Raw genomic sequence first — 17,720 nt, 5'->3', positions numbered from 1 at the left:
TTGCTTGTGTGACTTGTGGTTAGACAGTGGGGTGAGACCGAAGTCCTCTTTGGCTGGCTGGTTTGGTTTGCCTTAGAGGTGGAAAAACCCCAGCCTAGGGCTGTGCCTGCCCTGTTTGAGCAATTGGTCCTGATTTGGCACCTCAGTTGGGTCCTGCCAGAACCACATCATCACAGCAGGCCCCCCCCCAGTTCACAGTAAGTGACGATCCACACAAACGTTCCCTGTGTTTTTAATGGCACTTTCATAGTCACCCTGTGCTGGTCGCCGGTCCGAGTGCAAACGGCCCACGCAGCACAACAGCTTTAATGGGAATCTGCAAATTCCAGGCGCTTTGATCGGCCAAAGGTACCACGAATAAGGCTGGATGGGTCCCTTCCAAAGGGAAGAGAGAGCTGACGGTGATCGAACACCTCGCTCCAAACGGATCCGACACGCTGCGCAGACCCGCCCCACCTAGCTGTGCGAAGGCCCGTCTGTCTCCGGGAGAAGCCACAGCTTCCTTGGAATTACTAATCCCTGAGGCTTTAAAAACGAAAAGGGGTTTCTGTTCAAGTTTCGTCACATTCCCTTGGGGCCTCGCATGGGACCTGTGGTGGATAAATACTTCACAGAGGGCAGAGTACAGAATGGGGGAAGACTTCCCGGCCTGGCCTTGCTTTGCCTACCACTGGTATGCAGCCACCTCTGGGGTGAGCCACGGCTGCTGTGAGTGCATAGCTGCGCGTCCTTGTGTCACAGCAGCAGCCTGGCCCCTCCCGCCAGGGCGAACTCCTCTCAGAGCAGAACTGGCCTGGTACAGGGAGAGGCTCTGCGGGGTGCTGCAGGCTGAACCAGCAGAGGGAACGGGCACTTTGCCCTGCCCAGGGTCCAGTCCTGGGATGTGCCGAGGTCCCCCCAGGAGCCTTGTGATACCGGTGGTGCAGCAGGCCCCTCCGGCCCTGCCCGAGCAGACAGGCCCGGCCTGGAGAGCACAGCACAGGGCCTGCCCAGATGGGTTCCCTCCCCCTTCCTGCACATGGTCCCATGCAGCTGCAGGACGCCCCAGTCACCCCAGAGCCATCAGGCCAGTGCGTCTCCGCCTCTCCCACTTCGGCAGGGGGAAGGGAAGGGCGGGTGTGCCCAGCTGCCTTCTGGCTGAGAGCCCCGGCGCTGGGGCAGAGCCCACACAGATCTGGCACCCAGCTGAGCAGCAGCCGCCGAGTGACTAGGGAGCCAGCGCCAACACCCCCTTTCTGTAACCGTGGGCAGTGCAGCCCGGTGGTGCCCGTTCGTAATGGAGCACGAGCCAGCCAAGTGCCTCCCGGTTGTTTCCGTGCAGCCGGAGCAGGGGTGGGCTGGGCCCTGCTGCCTCCCCCCAGCGCTGCGCAAGGGGTGGGCACTGCACTGGGGACTCCGGAGCTGAAGCAGGTCTGCAGACTCAGGCCCGTCCCATGGGGCTAAGTGGGCGTGTTCCAGGGCAGCGCACGGGCACTTACACTTCCCAGCCTGGCAGCAGCCGTCACACCGCCTCTGCTGGCCCCGACTCGCTGAGCACTTGGGTGGCAGGGATGCCCCAGCCCAGGCGCTGGGGGTGGGGGGCCGGCGCGGCAGGCTGAACACTAACAGGGGCAGTGACTGCCGTCGGAGCCCGTGCCGGCCCCGGCTCCTGCCCCATTCCACGTTCTCCGCCCCACTCCATGCTTCCACCTGGGCGCCGTGCTGGGGCTCCCCAAGGAGCCTGCTCCTGGTTCCTGAGGGGGCAGGGTTCCCAGCAGGGCTGTGTGCCCCGGACTGGCACGCAGCTATGGAGTGCAGCCCCGAGACACTGGCGGGGGAGTCCTGCTCCCAGCTGGGTCCTCTCTGCTGCGCACAGCTTCTGGGAGCAGCCCGGCCCTGCCGAGCTCTGCCAGTGCTGGGTTCTCCTGCTCCTGCCAGCTGGGCTCCCCGCCCTCAGCGGCCCTGCCGAGCTCTGCCAGTGCTGGGTTCTCCTGCTCCTGCCAGCTGGGCTCCCCGCCCTCAGCGGCCCTGCCGAGCTCTGCCAGTGCTGGGTTCTCCTGCTGCTGCCAGCTGGGCTCCCCGCCCTCAGCGGCCCTGCCGAGCTCTGCCAGTGCTGGGTTCTCCTGCTGCTGCCAGCTGGGCTCCCCGCCCTCAGCGGCCCTGCTGGGCTCTGCCAGTGCTGGGTTCTCCTGCTCCTGCCAGCTGGGCTCCCCGCCCTCAGCGGCCCTGCTGGGGCCTGGGGTCCTTGCCCTTCCCGCAGCCTCGGCAGCTGCATCCTCAGGCGGCCCCTCCTCTGGGATGGGCTCTGGCTCCGCCTGCTCTCCCCCGATTGCCTGCGGCCCCTCGGTGGCCGAGGGCTTCACCGGCTGGTGGCACATGGGGCAGGTGTCCTGCACGTACAGCCACTTGCGGAGGCAGCCCGTGTGGAAGAAGTGGCCACAGTCGGTGATCACGGCCACGTTCATCTCCTGCCGGCAGAGGAAGGAGGGTTAGTGGGGAGCTGGGGCAGACACCGCTGTCCCGGCTGGAACGGGACGGGAGGACGAAGACCCAGTCTCCAGTTACCCGGGGCAGAGCCTGGTTCAAGAGGCCGTTCCAGGCTCCCTGGTGCCATCAAGGGCAAGGGGGTGTTATAGGGGTGTGGTCAACCCTCACACCAGCACCCCAAGACGAGGCCAGGAAATGCCCCATCACCCAGCACCTCTCTGCCTGCCCACTGGCCCTCGCATTCAGGGCCCCTAGGAAGTCACCAGGAGACGCGAGTCACCCATCCTGCTGGGCAGCTGCGCCAGGAGGCACCTGCCAGCCTGGGCTGTAACCAGAGGCCCCCTCACTGGCATCCTTTGTACCGCACAAGTCATGGGTCTCACCACAGATCAGCGAGCTCCTGTTCCAGGCTGTCTGCAGACTCAGGCAGTCGGTGCTGCATTCCTCCCCCTCAGGCCAGGGTTCTAGGTTCCCCTTCTCAACGGTAAGGGCTCGAACCCTCGTCAGCGTGCAATTCTACTGCCCGCCCGTGGCCATGGAGCCTGGAATATGTGGGCCTGGATTCCAGGGCAGGTACGCACGTGGCCTGGGGCAGTTACGGGGCCCACGTGGCATAACCAGACTCAGCCGAATCTCATCAAAGAATAAAAGTTTCCTTGGAGCACACATGCCAAACGGGCCCAAGTGTACCGGGAGCGGCAGCGTCCTCCTGAGTCTGCAGGCAGCCTGAACCCAGGAAACTCCTCTGCCCCCTAGCGATGCTGAGTGGACGAAAGAACTGAGCAACCAACTGCCCAGGGTTTAGCGCAGCGGGTCCCCCACTCTGGGTGGCAGCCCGCGTGGGGTCGGGCCAGCTGGGGAGGGGTCGCAGCAATCACGAGGGGGCGGAGGATGGCACGAGAGGGGTTTCTGAGCTGCAAGAGAACTGGCCCCGTCCCCCGCACACGCTCATCGAGGAGCAGGGGAAGGCGCCCCAGCAGTGATCTACTCGGCCGGTGCAGGAGGAGGGCGCTGGAGAGGGAGTCCTTGTCCCTGCTGGTGAGCGCTGGCACCACGGCGCCATCCCGCGGGGGGGGAGGGCACGGCTGGCTCACCTGGAAGCAGATGGCGCACACGTCGTTGAGGTCCCGCAGCTGCCCCCTGGTGGCCCTGGGCAGCGAGTTGATCTTCTTGGCGGCCTCCCTGCGGAGCAGGAAGCTCTTCCAGCCCGACTGGGCCCGCAGCCACACGTTGAAGTAGGAGTGGATGATGATGACGGAGGCGCCCATCCAGCTCCACTCGCCGAAGATGGACTCCCAGGTGCCGTAGGCCACCACACAGACGGCCACCAGGAACTCCAGCACCCGGCTCACCGCGTTGACGTAGTAAATGATCTCGTCCGTCTTCTCCAGGGGCGCATCCTGGAGCAGCTCGATCATGAAGAGCGCGTAGACGAAGAGGGTGCCCATCACCTGGCACAAAGGGTCAGAGTGGGGGCGATGCTCTGTTACCAATGGCACCCAGGCCAGTCGGCCCCACGGCCCTCCCCGTGGGGAGGACCCCCCGGTGCCAATGGCACCCAGGCCAATCGGCCCCACGCCCCTCCCCGTGGGGAGGACCCCCCGTTGCCAATGGCACCCTGGCCAGTCGGCCCCACACCCCTCCCCGTGGGGAGGACCCCCCGTTGCCAATGGCACCCAGGCCAGTCGGCCCCACGCCCCTCCCCATGGGGAGGACCCCCCGTTGCCAATGGCACCTGGCCAGTCGGCCCCACGCCCCTCGCAGGGGGCAGATGATGGAAACCCAGGTGACTGTCACATGCCCCTTGGCCAGGTCCCACCCCAGGGTGGGTGTGAAGGGGGCGAGGTGTCGCTGCAGGTCAGGGACCGGCCCAGGGACGGGGGACGCGGAGTGGCCAGGTTTCAGGCGGCGAAGGGTTCCCAGCGAGGGCCCAGGGCTCCGTGCTGTGGTCGCTGTTTCACAGAGTCAGCCATGCTCTGCCAAGGGGCTAGCCGGGAAGCACGACATTAGCAGAGGGCACAAAACGTGGGTTGGCCAGGAGTGCAGGAGGCTGCGAGGAAGTTCAGAGGGTCCCATGCCAGCCAGGGCAGCGCCACGGGAGCTGGGATTTGAGGGTGGCAGGTGCTCGTTACCAGGAGGAACAGATGCTGCAGGGAACAGACTCCAGCTGTACCCGCAGGGAGGGGAGCCCACAGCTGGGGACCTGGATCAGGGGGAGAGGGACCCGGCCGTACCCGCAGGGAGGGGAGTGGGCGGCCGGGGGGCGGCACGGGGAGAGGGGGCCCGGCCGTACCCGCAGGGAGGTGAGCGCGCGGCTGGGGGTCGGCACGGGGAGAAGGGGGGCCCGGCCGTACCTGCAGGGAGGGGAGCCCACAGCTGGGGACCTGGATCGGGGGAGAGGGGCCCGGCCGTACCCGCAGGGAGGTGAGCGCGCGGCCGGGGGCCGGCGGCACGGGGAGAAGGGGGGCCCGGCCGTACCCGCAGGGAGGGGAGCGCGCGGCCGGGGGGCGGCACGGGGAGAGGGGGGGCCCGGCCGTACCCGCAGGGAGGAGCGCGCGCCGGGGCGGCACGGGAGAAGGGGGCCCGGCCGCACCCGCAGGGAGGTGAGCGCGGCTGGGGGCGGCACGGGAGAGGGGCCCGGCCGTACCTGCAGGGAGGTGAGTGCGCGGCCGGGGGCGGCACGGGGAGAGGGGGCCCGGCCGTACCCGCAGGGAGGAGAGCGCGCGGCCGGGGGGCGGCACGGGGAGAGGGGGCCCGGCCGTACCTGCAGGGAGGTGAGCGCACGGCTGGGGGGTGGCACGGGGAGGGGGGGCCTGGCTGTACCTGCAGGGAGGTGAGCGCGCGGCCGGGGGCCGGCACGGGGAGGGGGGGCCTGGCTGTACCTGCAGGGAGGTGAGCATGCAGCTGGAGACCAGGATCAGCAGCCAGAAGTCCATGTGGAAGAAGCGAGCGATCTTGTACGCCATGAAGCAGGGGAAAACCAGCAGGAACAGGCAGAGGCTGAGGCTGCGGAAGTGCTTCCAAGGGCTCCTGGGAGGAGGAAGACGTCAGGCCTGGCCAGGCCACAGCTCAGCCTGGAGGGCTCCAGCTCTTGCCCAGAGCCCCCCGTGGCGCCCAAGGGTCCCTCCCACCGCGGAGGAGGGGGCTGGGGAGCCTGCAGGACCGGCTGGGAGGGAGGGAGGGAGACGCACAACACTCTGCCCGTCCCCGCTTGGGCAGGTGGAGCTAAGGGAGGCCTGTGGGCCCAGCCGGTTCTGCCCTCCCTGCTCTGCATCCCGCCAGCTCCCCGGGGCCACTGGGGGCTCTCCCTGGAGCCATGGCCCCGGCTCCCAGCCAGGGGTCTCAGCAGCCCCGCGAGGGGCGAAGGGGAAGGCAGCAGGGTCGCTGCGCTCAACAACCGCCTGCCCAAGGGTCTGAGACGTCAAGGGGACCCTTCCTGGAGTGGGCCCTGAGAGAAGAGGTGCTGCATCGAGCCCCAGGCAGTCCCGAGGGGCGGCCAGGACTGTGCCTGGTCGGGGAGACCCCCACGCGACGAGCCCCAGCCATGGGGAGCGCTGGGACGAAAGCTGTGCCACACCACCAGGGCAGGCTGCAGGGCATCAGGCAGGGCTGGGTCCTGCTGCCCCCTACGGGAGGCTGGGGGGCCGGGTGCTACCTGTTCTGCGAAGCCCCCAGCGCCAGCACGATGGGGTCGGCTATCTCGATCATGGACTGCAGGGTCGACGTCACCACGATGAAGAGGATGATGCTGAGGAGGAAGGTTCTCTGCAGGATCTGCAGGTCCAGCAGCCCCGTCTGGAGAGCCAGCAGCAGCAGCGTCACGCCCTCCGTCACACCCCTGCCAGGCGAGCAGGAGAAGGAGGCATGGGGCTTCAACCAACAACTGCATGCCCGCTGGGGGCATGCGAGTGCCACCCGTGATCACCAGGACCCGCTAGTGCAGACAGCCAGGCGCGTCACCGGCTCTCTGAGCAGGCAGCCAGGGTAACCATGCGTGCAGTGACCAGCCACGAACGCACACGCAGTGCTGCATGCCGGGACTCAGCCCCTGCCCAAAGCAGTGACAGCCAAGCTGCCGTTCACACAGCCCTCGACCCGGGGGAGGGGTGCTCACAGCCCAAACTCTCAGCACCCAGCCGGTCACCTGGGGCAGGGCAATCGGCAATCTGCCTAAAACAACATTGGGGGTGAGAAACTCCTACTTGGACCCCGTTTCTGTAGTATCCTCAGCTTAGATTTCACCTTTGTTTTGTTCGCTGGGTGATCTGCTTTGATCTGTTTGCTATCCCTTAGAATCACTTCACATCTATCCTTTGTAGCTAAGAAACTTGGCTTTGTTTTCTCTAAAACCAATTTGTGGAATCCGTAACTGGGTGGGAGGGGCATAACTTCCTCCACACTGAGGGAGGGAGCGAATTTCCTGCGCTGACGCTGTACCGTTTTGTGCAGTGGTGGGTTTGCACCCCAGAGGGAGAGTGCACTGGAGTGCTGGGCGATCCCCTAGCTGATTCTTCCCGTGCAGAGCTGATTTCAGCGCCTGTGTCTTTCTGCAGCTGGGCGTCTCCCTACCTGTGTGTGCGCTGGCGGAGGCTGGAGGGCCTGGCACAGCAGAACAGGGCAAGGGAGCCCAGGCTGGAGGAACGGGCGGGCTCAGTGGGACCCCAGTACATCGGGTGGCACCCCGGAGTGGGGGTAACCCGTCACCCCCCCTCTCCTGACAGCTGCCCAGCGCTTTGCCTCAGGCCGATAACAAGCTGCCCCGGCTGTGGCAGATGTTTTCTCTCTGCCATGCAGCACTACTGGAGTCACAATTAACCACGCGTGTTCCCGGCCCCAGGGGAGTGTGATCGTGGGGAGGAGAGCGTCAGAGCCAGCTCATGGATCACAGAGACAAGAAGGGAGAGCAGAGAGATCGCCCGCACCGCACCACACCCCACCCCTGAGGAGGACGGCACGATGCCATCCTGCTGCCCAAGGCCCTGCCCCTGGAGCCGGGCGGCTGCCGGGGGTGTCTCCCCTGCGATCAGAGCGGTGACTGCCGCATGCGAAGCCAGGCCTGAGCTAGCTTGCATCTCGCTCGCTCCAGTGCCAGCATGTGGGACCCCACGACAGCACGGGCTGGAGAAGCGCCCCTGGGGTACGTGTTTGAGCAGCTTGTCCACGCTGCCGCTGCTCCACTGCTCGTTACTGGAGCGAGCTCGAGCCAAGCCAGCCAGGGACGTCCATCCATGGTGCCGTCCCCTCGGACTGCAGCGCGGTCACCGGCAGAGCCGCCTGACCAGAAGCCAAGCCCGCGGCCTCCCCAGCCCCAGCCCGGCAGCCACGCCCGCGCCCCCTCACCTGTGCATGACGTTGCCGTTCTGGAAGGCGTCGTAGCCCAGCAGGTAGAACTTGCAGAGGTTGAGCACGGCCAGGGCGAGGTAGGAGACGGTGAAGGTCAGGCCGAGGAGGGAGTAGGGCGTGCCGCAGCACTCCGCCACGCTGCAGGGCGAGCGCACACGGCAGGGTGAGACCCGGCTCCGGCCCCTAGCCCATGCGCACAGGTCCCAGGGAACGGGCTAGGAGGGCAGGCAGGCACGGCCCCGCAGCAGGAACACCGGGGGGAAGTAGGGACCGGCCCTGAATCGCTGGGGTCCACGCAGGCCGGGTATGCGACGTTCCTTATCTCAAGCCCCGGCATTAGACGAGTTCCAGCCCAGAATGGCCTAGATCCACCCCCAGCCCCCCACAGGCAGCCTGAGCCCACTGCTCCCGGGATCAGCCCCGGTGGCCCTCCAGGCCACTCTGCCCCGTGCCCCAGCGCGGGTCGCCCCCTCCTACCTGCTGAGGAAGATGAAGAGCAGCCCCTGCTGGGCGAGGAGGCTGTTGGAAGAGGCCAGGAAAGAGTAGATCTGGAGGGTGAAGAGCACCAGCCAGAAGACAAGGAAGAGCACCGGGACGGCCAGCTGGCTCCAGAGAGACATGCCCAGCGCCACCAGCCGGTACATCTCCAGTCCCTGGGGAGGAGGCGCCAGTTAGCCAGCGCTGGGCCGGGGGGCTGCCACGGAGGAGCCACTCCCCCTTTTGGGCAGCCCAGCTCTGTGTGCCGCACCGAGCCCCAGCCCCGCTCAGGGAGGGGTGTCTGAGCACGCCCATCCCCCTCTGGTATGAGCGACGGAGTCAGAGCGTCGGACCCTGGACTGGAGGCACCAGCGGGCTGGGGAGTCCTATGGCCCTGTGACCAGTCAGACTCCTGTGCCAGCTCAGCCGGCGGGTTTCCAGGCAGCTGGGGGCAGCGTGTTCAGCTCTGGGCTCGCTGCCCTGGAGACAGAACCCCGCTGCTCCCGGAGAGTGCCCTGCCCTGCCCCGCCCTCACCCCAGCGAGCCACCCCCCTGCTCCCCGGGGCCGGGGGGCGTGCAGAGCCCCAGGCCCTCCCTGGGGACTGTCCGTAAGGGGGGCAAAGAGGCCCAGTTCTGACGGTGGCTGGCACGAAGGGGCTCACACTAAAATGGACTCAGAGTCATCAGCACCTCCCAGCCACCCGGGGCTACACCGGCCTCTGAGCGGAAAGGCCCCGTGTCCCACCCCCCAGCCCCGGGGCCCGATGGGAGCCAGCGCCCCCTAGCGGGGAAAAGGCCCCGTAGCTCCTCTCCCCACACCAGCCAGTCTCCTCAGCCTGGACATGGCCCCTGTCCTGGCTCCTCGGCCAGGCCCCAGGTCTCATTCCCAAGGCCGTGGTTCTGTCAGGGACGTTTTCAGTAGACGTCAGGGACACGTCACGGGCAATAAACAAACCACCACGGAAGCCGTGTCCTGTCCCTGACGTCTACTAAAAACATCCCTGACAGAACCTCTAGGGAGGAGGGTGCAGCACCCTGCCCCCCGCAGCGGCTGCAAGCTGCAGGGACCCCATTTCCCAGTGGCTGGGAGGGGACCCCCTGCGAGCACTGAGCTGCTCCGGAGTTGCTCTGCCGCCGTAGGCTGGGAACTGGGGGGCGGTGTGGGGCTGCTCATAGCAGCTGACCAGCTGCGGGGCCCCCGATGTCACAGAGGTCGCTGGAAGTCACGGATTCCATGACTTCATTTTAGCCTTACACATTCCCCAAGCCAGCTAGTCTCCCACCCCCTGACCTGCCCAGTCCCGTCCCCTGCAGCTGGATTGGAACCAGCGTTCCCTACAGGGGCAAGGCCCCGTGTCCCATTCCCACCCCCGACCTGGCCAGTCCCCTCCCCTGCAGCTGGATTGGACCAGCACCCCCTACAGGGGCAAGGCCTCATGTCCCATTCCCATCCCCACCCCCTGACCTGGCCAGTTCCCTCCCTGCAGCTGGATTGGAACCAGCGCCCCCTACAGGGGCAAGGCCCCGTGTCCCATTCCCACCCCTGACCGGCCCAGTCCCGTCCCCTGCAGCTGGATTGGAACCAGCGTTCCCTACAGGGGCAAGGCCCCATGTCCCATTCCCACCCCCTGACCTGGCCAGTCCCCTCCCCTGCAGCTGGATTGGAACCAGCGCCCCCTACAGGGGCAAGGCCCCGTGTCCCATTCCCACCCCCTGACCTGGCCAGTCCCCGCCCCTGCAGCTGGATTGGAACCAGCGCCCCCTACAGGGGCAAGGCCCCGTGTCCCATTCCCACCCCCTGACCTGGCCAGTCCCCTCCCTGCAGCTGGATTGGAACCAGCGCCCCCTACAGGGGCAAGGCCCCGTGTCCCATCCCCACCCCCGACCTGGCCAGTCCCCGCCCCTGCAGCTGGATTGGACCAGCGCCCCCTACAGGGGCAACGCCCCGTGTCCCATTCCCACCCCCGACCTGGCCAGTTCCCTGGCCCCGTACAGAGGCGTCTCAGGAAGGGGGGGGCCACAGGGGCAGCCTCACTATGAAGTGCCCCGAGCTGCCTGCCTGAGGTCACCTCCCCTCACCCGCCCTCTCCCTGCATGCCAGGCACTCACCTGAGCCACCTCCCTGCACGCCGCAGCGGCCAGGTGGAAGGGAACCAGCAGGTGGGAGGCGGCCACGTACAGCACCTCCACCACCGTGACGGAGGCGGCGAAGGTGTTGACCACGGGAAGCGCCTGGAGGGGGAGGCCGCAGAGCCGGGCCAGCAGCGGGAGCAGCGGGGCACAGAACAGCCACACCTGCCTGGTCTTCATCAGGAGAGCGCAGAGCACGCTCACAAAGATCTGGCCTGGCGGGAAGGCGAGAGCAGGCCCGTGAGTGCAGCTGAGGCGCGGCCGTGGCTCACAGCCGGCCCCTGCCGGGCCGCTCCCCCGTTCAACCAGCGTTCCCGGCATGCACATGTCCAGCCGGCACGACGGCTGCAGCCCACAGCCTAGGCAGCGTCGCCTAGTGCTTAGACCACGGGGCTGGGAGTCAGGACTCCTGGGTGCCGCTTGTCGGGCGTGGGCGAGCCACTTCCCCACCCAGATCAGGCCGTTAATGCTGCCCCCCGCCCCCCGCCCCCAGGGGCCAGTGGGACGTTTGCTATTCAGTGATGGTGGATGGTGCTTTGAGACCCTCAGACGAGAGGTGCTGCGTGAAGGGAGACTCAGCAGCAGCTCTCCCAGCCACGGCTGCAAGCAGGCCTGGGCTCACCCTCCTCCCCACGGCCCCCCCCAGCGGCACAGAGGCTGTATGGGAGGGGCTCGACCTGCACCCTGCCTGCGAGGACCTGTTCCCCACTCAGGTTACACATGGCCACCGGAGGGCGCTGCCCCCCTGGGTAGCCATAAGCCCCGAGCTGTGTCTGTGACGTTTGAGGTCCGTTGGGAAGTTTTCGGTCTGCTCTACACGCAGCCTCGCCCTGGTTTACTGACACTGGCACCAACCCCTGTGCAGAGACACCCCTTTCGGGTGTATGCACCTGCCACTCCCTGACAAACTCCGCTGGGAGAAGCCGGACTGAAAGCCGAGCCAGGGCTGCAGCGTGTAACTGAACAGGTGTAACGGCCAAATGGCCAGCTAACCCGGAGCGCTGGGCGCAGACCGGCCCTTACGTCCAGACCCAGCCCCCCTTCGAGGCCCAAAGCGGGGAGGGGGGTGAATTCACACACCCCAGGGTGAGCCGAGATGCGGTCAGGATTGGGATTCAAACTCACTCAAGTCTACTGGTCGCCCAGAGGTGCTGCTCAGCCGGCAGTCAGGCTGTGCGCCCCCCGCGCTCCCTCCACGCTGCGTGAGCGGGTGTGCTGTGGTCACACTGAGAGGCCATTCAAGGGCCCCCCGACCCATACCGGTGCCAGCTGTGGGTCTCTCGGCTCCGCTCCTTGGGGCGTGCTCCCTGAACAGGCGCTGGGGGTGGGGAAAGCGCGCCCTGGATGCTCTGCGGCCATCCCGCTTTTGGTGGGAGGGATCCCATGGGAAAACCCTGAGCCGGGGGCTGGGGGCTTCCATCTGTTCCCTTTGCCGAAGGGGAAGATGGGGTGGCCCCGCAGGCAGGCGCCTCAGGAAGGGGGGGCCACGGGGCAGCCTCACCTGTCAGGGCGGTCACAAAGCGTCTGAGCACCACAGGGTCCTGGTACACAGCCCCCTGGAACTCATCCTCCATCTCATGGCGCATGTAGTCCCTGGAAGGAGAGGGGTGGGGTCTTAGCAGCAGGTGCCTGTTCCATCCCCCACCCGCCTGTCAGCTCCACACTCACTCCAGTTAGCTAGAGCCCCAGGTCTGCACCTGCGATCTTCTACCGCGTCCCCGCGCCAGCGAGACCCCACCCACCTTCCTCTCCCGATCACACCACAGGGGCAAGCGCCACCCCACGGCCAGGAGTCACAGCCCGAGAGCACGCGGCTCCAGTCCCCGTGACAGCTTCCCCCGGAGCCAGGGCTCTCCTCCCAGGGTAGCAAGCACTGCTGTGAGCCCCCCCACGTACACTGCATGCCCCCGACAGGGCTGTGGCAAGAGCACAGAGCCCTCGGGGTACGGCAGGGGGCTCACCTGGCCGTCTGGTGCCCCACGAAGAGCAGCAGCAGCGTCAGGCCGTAGAGGTACAGTCTCACCAGGGATCTGACTGGGAGCAGCAGCACCACCACACACAGCACGTGGCCTGGGAAGGGAGAGAACAGATCAGCCAGCCATGCTTGCGGTGTCCCATCACTGCGCTGCCCACCCGGAGGGCACAGCCGGACATGGGCCCCAGCCCTCAGCACTAGCCCCGCGGCCGCTCCGGTCTCTCCTCTTCAAGCCTTTCCTTGGGGTCTCTCTGCCCCGGCCCCCATCCTCTTACCTTAGCGACGAAAGAAGAAACCAGTTCAAACTCAGCCACGTGTTAAGATACTGCGCTTTCCCAAGCAACTCCATCTATACGTTACATGCAGCGGGAGCTTCGCCCACCACTGAAACGCAGCCACCTCTGGAGCAGGGGGCGGCAGCTGTTGAACAGCGACACTGAACAACAGGAAGGGGCTATCACACATTGCAGGGGGCGCACGAGGCAGACCAAGCTACTGACTCCAAGGAGAGGGACCCACCCATTGAATTCCTAATGCCAGCCGGGGTTTGCTTGCAGGTGTCCCACCGAAGTCCTAAGCAGCCGCAGTGCAGCTTCATGTAAAGCCAACATGCTCATGGCTTGATGGGGAAATAAGCGACTCCCCCCATCTGAGTGTATCTTGCAGAGACAATTGTGAGCACTCCCCTATGCAGCAAGCGGGAAGGGCGGCTGCTGGAACTCACAGCACTTTCCGTGCTGCCCAGGACAGCAACCGTCTGGGCTGTACAGCGTCGGCCGCCTGCCACGACTGCCTACGGCAGCGCGACCACACCACCGGCGAGCAGGCTGCGCCCTCCGTGCCTTCACTGCAATGCCAGGCTCAGACGAAGCGTGCGCGATTCCAGAGCCTCGGCCCTTCCTCAGCAACCCTGCGCGGGAATAAAGCGCAGTGCGGCTGCTTCCCGGAACGCTGATGCCAGCAGCGAGCGGAGCGGCTTGGCCCATCACATGTCCCGTCTGGGACACAGGAACACACGCTACCGCAGAAGTGTGGGAGGCGTCTGCAGCCAACCAACGGCGCGGGGTTATTTTTTCCTAGAGCGTCACAGGTTGCCTGGAGCTTCACAGACAATTCTAGCCTGGTTTTAACTATTTCTGATCAAAAAAATCCCTCCCCACCCAGTGAAACAGTTATACCAGGTAACGGTGCCTTTGACTGCTATAGTTTATACCCCTGCCTATGTGGGACCAAGTCACCCCGGTATCTGCATCTCTCTACTGGTAACGCCGAGTCCACGTATTTAGCCAAGCCCTTCACAAGACACAGTTCTGCCCAAGGAGCCGGCAATCTACCAGACAGGCAGAAAAGAGCAAGATGAGGATGCAAGAGGGAGAGCGAAGAGATTCACAGAGCCGCCTGATTTCACATGAGCACTCCCCAGTGGGAAAGGCGACAACACGGGCCCAGCATGGTCCAGAGGTGTTGGACTTTGAGGGCTGCGTGCCTACAAAGGAAGCACTTTTAGGATTTCCAGTCTATTCACTACAATTCTATCATCCTCCAGGACTCAGAGTCGTATTCATGCTAAGGGCTGCCTTGGGACTTACAAGCGCTTGGTCAGAACTCAGCTTGAGAACTGTCTGCTGGATCTGTACAGTGGGTAACATACAAATATTTGCACTGTACTAAGGTTCATTTTGAAATGGATTGGGGGGAGGGATAGCTCAGTGGTTTGAGCATTGGCCTGCTAAACTTGAGAGGGCCATTTAGGGAATGGGGGCTTAAAAAAAACAACACAAAAAACACTGTCTGGGGATTGGCCCTGCTTTGAGCAGGGGGTTGGACTAGATACCTCCTGAGGTCCCTTCCAACCCTGACATTCTAGGATTCTGTACTAACATACTTTACAGGCAGGGCCAGATTAACTTTCCTGTGGGGCCCCTGCATACAAGTCTTTCTCCTGGGAGGGAGTTTGGTGCAGGATGGGGCTGGGGCAGGGGATTGGGGTGCAGGAGGGGTGTGAGGTGCAGGATCTGGCCAGGAGGCACTCACCACAGGTGGCCCCTGGCTGGCAGCGCAGCAGAGCTCAGGCAGGCTGCCTGCATGCTGTGGCCCCAGGCTGCTCTCAGCAGCGGCTGGCTGCTGGCATGTCTCTGCGGCCCCATGGGGGGAAGCGGGCAGCGGATCTCCATGCACTCCCATGCCCACAAGCACCATCCCCATAGCTCCCATTGGCCAGGAACCGGCCAATGGGAGCTGCGGGGACGGTGCTGGAGGCAGGGGCAGCACATGGAGCCGCCTCCTCCCCGCCCCCCCACCACGGGCCGCAGAGACGAGCTGCCCAGAGAGACTGCAAAGCCAGGCCTGGAATAGTGCGTTCAGGCGTGGGCACCTCAGCGTGTGATTCCCTTACCCACTCTGGGCCTCGCTTCCTCTCTCTGGCAGCCTTGGACTCACTCCCAGCTTCTGGCAGCCAGAGGCTAGGGACACCCAGAGCATGGGGCTGCAGCCCTGGCTAACAGCCATTGACGGACCTATCCTCCAGGAACTTACCTACCCAAACCGAGCTCCCTCGCCCAAGGCGGCATCCACCCTGCAGAGCTCACGAGCCAACAGAACAGCTCCCGTTGGCCCGGGAAGGAACATGCTCAGACCTGAGGAGGAAAGGGCTATTCTGCAGCAGCGGAGCCATGCTCCCAGCTAACACTCCCGGGAGAACCTGCAAACCAAAGACCTTTATCCTGCTGTCAAACTGCCAGAGACTGGAGCACCCAGGACACGGAGATCCCCAGGCCTGCCAGTCACATCAAAGATTGTGAGAGGTGCTGCCTAGACAGAGAGCTGGGGGCAGGGGAAGCCGGGCTGCCCCCTTGGGTGCCTTTCTGTCCGGGCCCATAGTTAGCTACTGGAATCGGGCAGCGAATGAAGCAGGGTCCTGCTGCGCTAGGATCGATCCACCACCCCTGCAGCCGATCCCCCGGCGATGTGACAGGCAAGAGCTGCACCCAAACTATGCCCCGTTCAGAGCCCTCTCACAAGCCGTGGCCTAGTCTGACTTCTGTATTTGAGGGGATAGGGGCACCATAGGGTGGCTAATGCACAGGAGCCCCCAGCTGGGAGGTAGAAGGGGGGCGCCTTGGAAGCCACAGCTGGAAACCACCCAGCCTCCAGGAGCTCGGGGCGGGGGCTCCCCACTCTCACACGTGGGTTTCCTGCTGACTCAGAGCCAGCCCCGCTCAGTCACATGGGGCCACCGGGCCCCCTCCATGTGCCGCAACTGGCGGAGCCCTGACCAGGCAATCTGTGCCCCGCAGGGAGAGGCTGGAACAGCAGCTGGGCACTGCAGGGAGGGGGCGCCGCTTTCTGGGGGAGCACGCTGAGGGCAAGGGAGGGTTGTGCCTGGGGATGGGGGGGTCTGACTGACTTGAGCTGTTGGGGGAGCGGTGGCCAAACCTTTACATTGTGCCCCCCGCTATCCACACATACAGCTTGGGGGGGCAGCGCCCAGTCTCCGCCCAGGACTCTGCGCCCCCATACAGACAGTGCCCCGCTCCAGCTGTGGCGCACGCAGACTGCCGGCCCAAGCATGCTGCGCGCCAAGGAGCAATGCATGCTGGGACTCAGTCTGCACCTCCCCGATGAAACACGAGGGTGGGCGGCCCCAGAGTGGCCCCGACACCTCCCCGGGCCTCGGGCCTCGCCGTCCCCTCCTGGACGCTCCCTGGGAGGGCGCAGACCTCGCTGCCCGGAGCAGGGCTGCTCCCCCTTGCCCCGTGCCCCCAGCCTCACCCAGGTAGTAGGCGTGCCACAGGGCACGGCGCCGCCATGCCGCCTCCTCCTGCTTGGGCCGGAGCAGCTCGGCAAAGGCCTGGACGTCCCAGCGGTAGAGCAGGTCCAGCAGGACGATACTGGGCACCCGCAGCACCACGTTGGCCACCTCCTCCAGACGCGGCATGGCCGGGCCACAGGGCCGGGCCGCTGGGGGGCCACCTAGGGGAGCCAATGGGGGGGGGGAAGGAAGCCGCCCCCAGGGTGCAGGTGGGGGTCTCAGGGGTCTCCCTCCCCGGGGGTGTGGGGCTCAACCTGGGGGTCTCCCTCCCCTAGGTATGGTCCCAGGGATTGGGGGTCTCTCTCTGGGGGGCAGGGCTCAACTGGGGGGCTGTCCCACAGGGGGCCCTCTGGGGGGGGCTCAGTGGGAGACAGGGGCTCTGTCCCACAGGGGGGGGCAGCTCAGTAGGGGGCGCTCAGCGGGGGGCCCCGTCCTGGGGGGGGCGCTGAGTGGGAGGTTCCTGTCCCACAGGGGAGCTCAGGGGTCCCTGTCTCGCGGGGAGGGCGCTGAGCAGGGGGTCCCTGTCTCGCGGGGGCGCTGAGCGGGGGTCCCTGTCCCGCAGGGGGAACCGAGGGGGCGCTGAGGGGGTCCCTGTCCCGCACGGGGGAGCTGGGGGGGGACGCTGAGCGCGGGGGGGGCCTGTCCAGCAGGGGGCGCGCCGCAGGGGGTCTCCCCGTGTCTCCCCGCGGGCTCTCACCTGACGGGTCACGCCGGGGGCGGGGGGGGTCTCTCCCTAGCGGGGGGGCCGGGGGGCCGTTCCCTGCCCGCGGCGCGGCGCGGCGGCCTCTCTGTCACTTTCACTTTCTCCCGGTCCCGCCCCCGCCGGCAGCACCATAGCCAGGCCGCGCCGGAAAGCCTGGCGCAGGCTCCCAGTGACGCCTCGTCGGCCATGGCAGGTAAGGGCAGCCTGAGCCGGGGGGGTTGCGAGGCTAAGCCAAGCTGGAAGCCGCCATCTTTTATAAGAGCACTTGGGGTGGCCATATTGGATAAGGGCAAGGCAGGGAGCAGCCATGTTGAAGCTGCAGGCGTGCGTGCTAAGGAAGCCGCCATCTTGGATAAGAGGACGCTGGGGCAGCCATCTTGGATAAGGGCAAGGCAGGGAGCAACCACGTTGAAGCTGCAGGCGTGCGTGCTAAGGAAGCCGCCATCTTGGATGAGGGCAAGGCAGGGGGCAGCCATGTTGAAGCTGCTGGCCATGCTTGTGTGCAGCAAGAGCCTGGTGTAAGAGCGTATGAGCACCATCCCCCCCGACAGCGCTTTGTACCAACAGCCTGGCCATTGGTGGGTTCAAGCCCCATCTGTGCTGTGGGGGCGTCGCCCCCGCCGCCCCGGCATCGAGTGGTGTGGGGCGAACCCAGACAAAATGCCAAGAAGTCTCTTGCGGAAGGAGAAATCGCAGATCATCCGCGGGGGCCACTCAGAGCCAAGTGGCAGTTGCACCGGTCAGTCGTGTGCCGCATCTGGCAGCAGAAGGAAAAGCTGTTGGCTGACTATGAAGCCGGCCAGTCGAATGGCTGC

The 17,720-nt window shown here is 65.7% G+C and overlaps 1 protein-coding gene across 6 annotated transcripts; it reads right to left on the bottom strand.

Annotated features, from left to right (window-relative positions):
- Positions 1–216: 216 nt before the first annotated feature.
- LOC120406637 (RING finger protein 145-like) lies at positions 217–17,142 on the bottom strand. 6 transcript variants are annotated; one of them, XM_039541637.1, is made up of 11 exons: positions 16,900–17,142; positions 16,163–16,363; positions 12,378–12,486; positions 11,918–12,009; positions 10,396–10,631; positions 8,287–8,462; positions 7,807–7,947; positions 6,122–6,304; positions 5,349–5,496; positions 3,561–3,917; positions 217–2,447 (listed from the first exon to the last, which is right to left on the bottom strand). In XM_039541637.1, exons 2-11 carry the CDS (start codon positions 16,326–16,328, stop codon positions 1,785–1,787), a joined length of 2,271 nt encoding a protein of 756 aa, XP_039397571.1. In that variant the 5' UTR covers positions 16,329–16,363; positions 16,900–17,142; the 3' UTR covers positions 217–1,784. The 6 variants fall into 6 exon arrangements, 5 of the variants coding, with proteins under 5 accessions (XP_039397571.1, XP_039397570.1, XP_039397569.1 ...); XM_039541636.1 differs by lacking the exons at positions 16,163–16,363; positions 16,900–17,142 and adding an exon at positions 13,116–14,105 and having other exon boundaries at positions 217–2,108; positions 2,175–2,447; XR_005599434.1 differs by lacking the exons at positions 16,163–16,363; positions 16,900–17,142 and adding an exon at positions 13,116–14,105 and having other exon boundaries at positions 2,014–2,108; positions 2,175–2,447; positions 10,396–10,626.
- Positions 17,143–17,720: the final 578 nt, after the last annotated feature.

The sequence above is a fragment of the Mauremys reevesii genome, linkage group 5 (genome assembly GCF_016161935.1).
Source record: "Mauremys reevesii isolate NIE-2019 linkage group 5, ASM1616193v1, whole genome shotgun sequence".
In the NCBI taxonomy this organism is placed as follows: Eukaryota; Metazoa; Chordata; order Testudines; family Geoemydidae; genus Mauremys; species Mauremys reevesii.
This window is presented reverse-complemented; position numbering and strand designations above follow the sequence as displayed.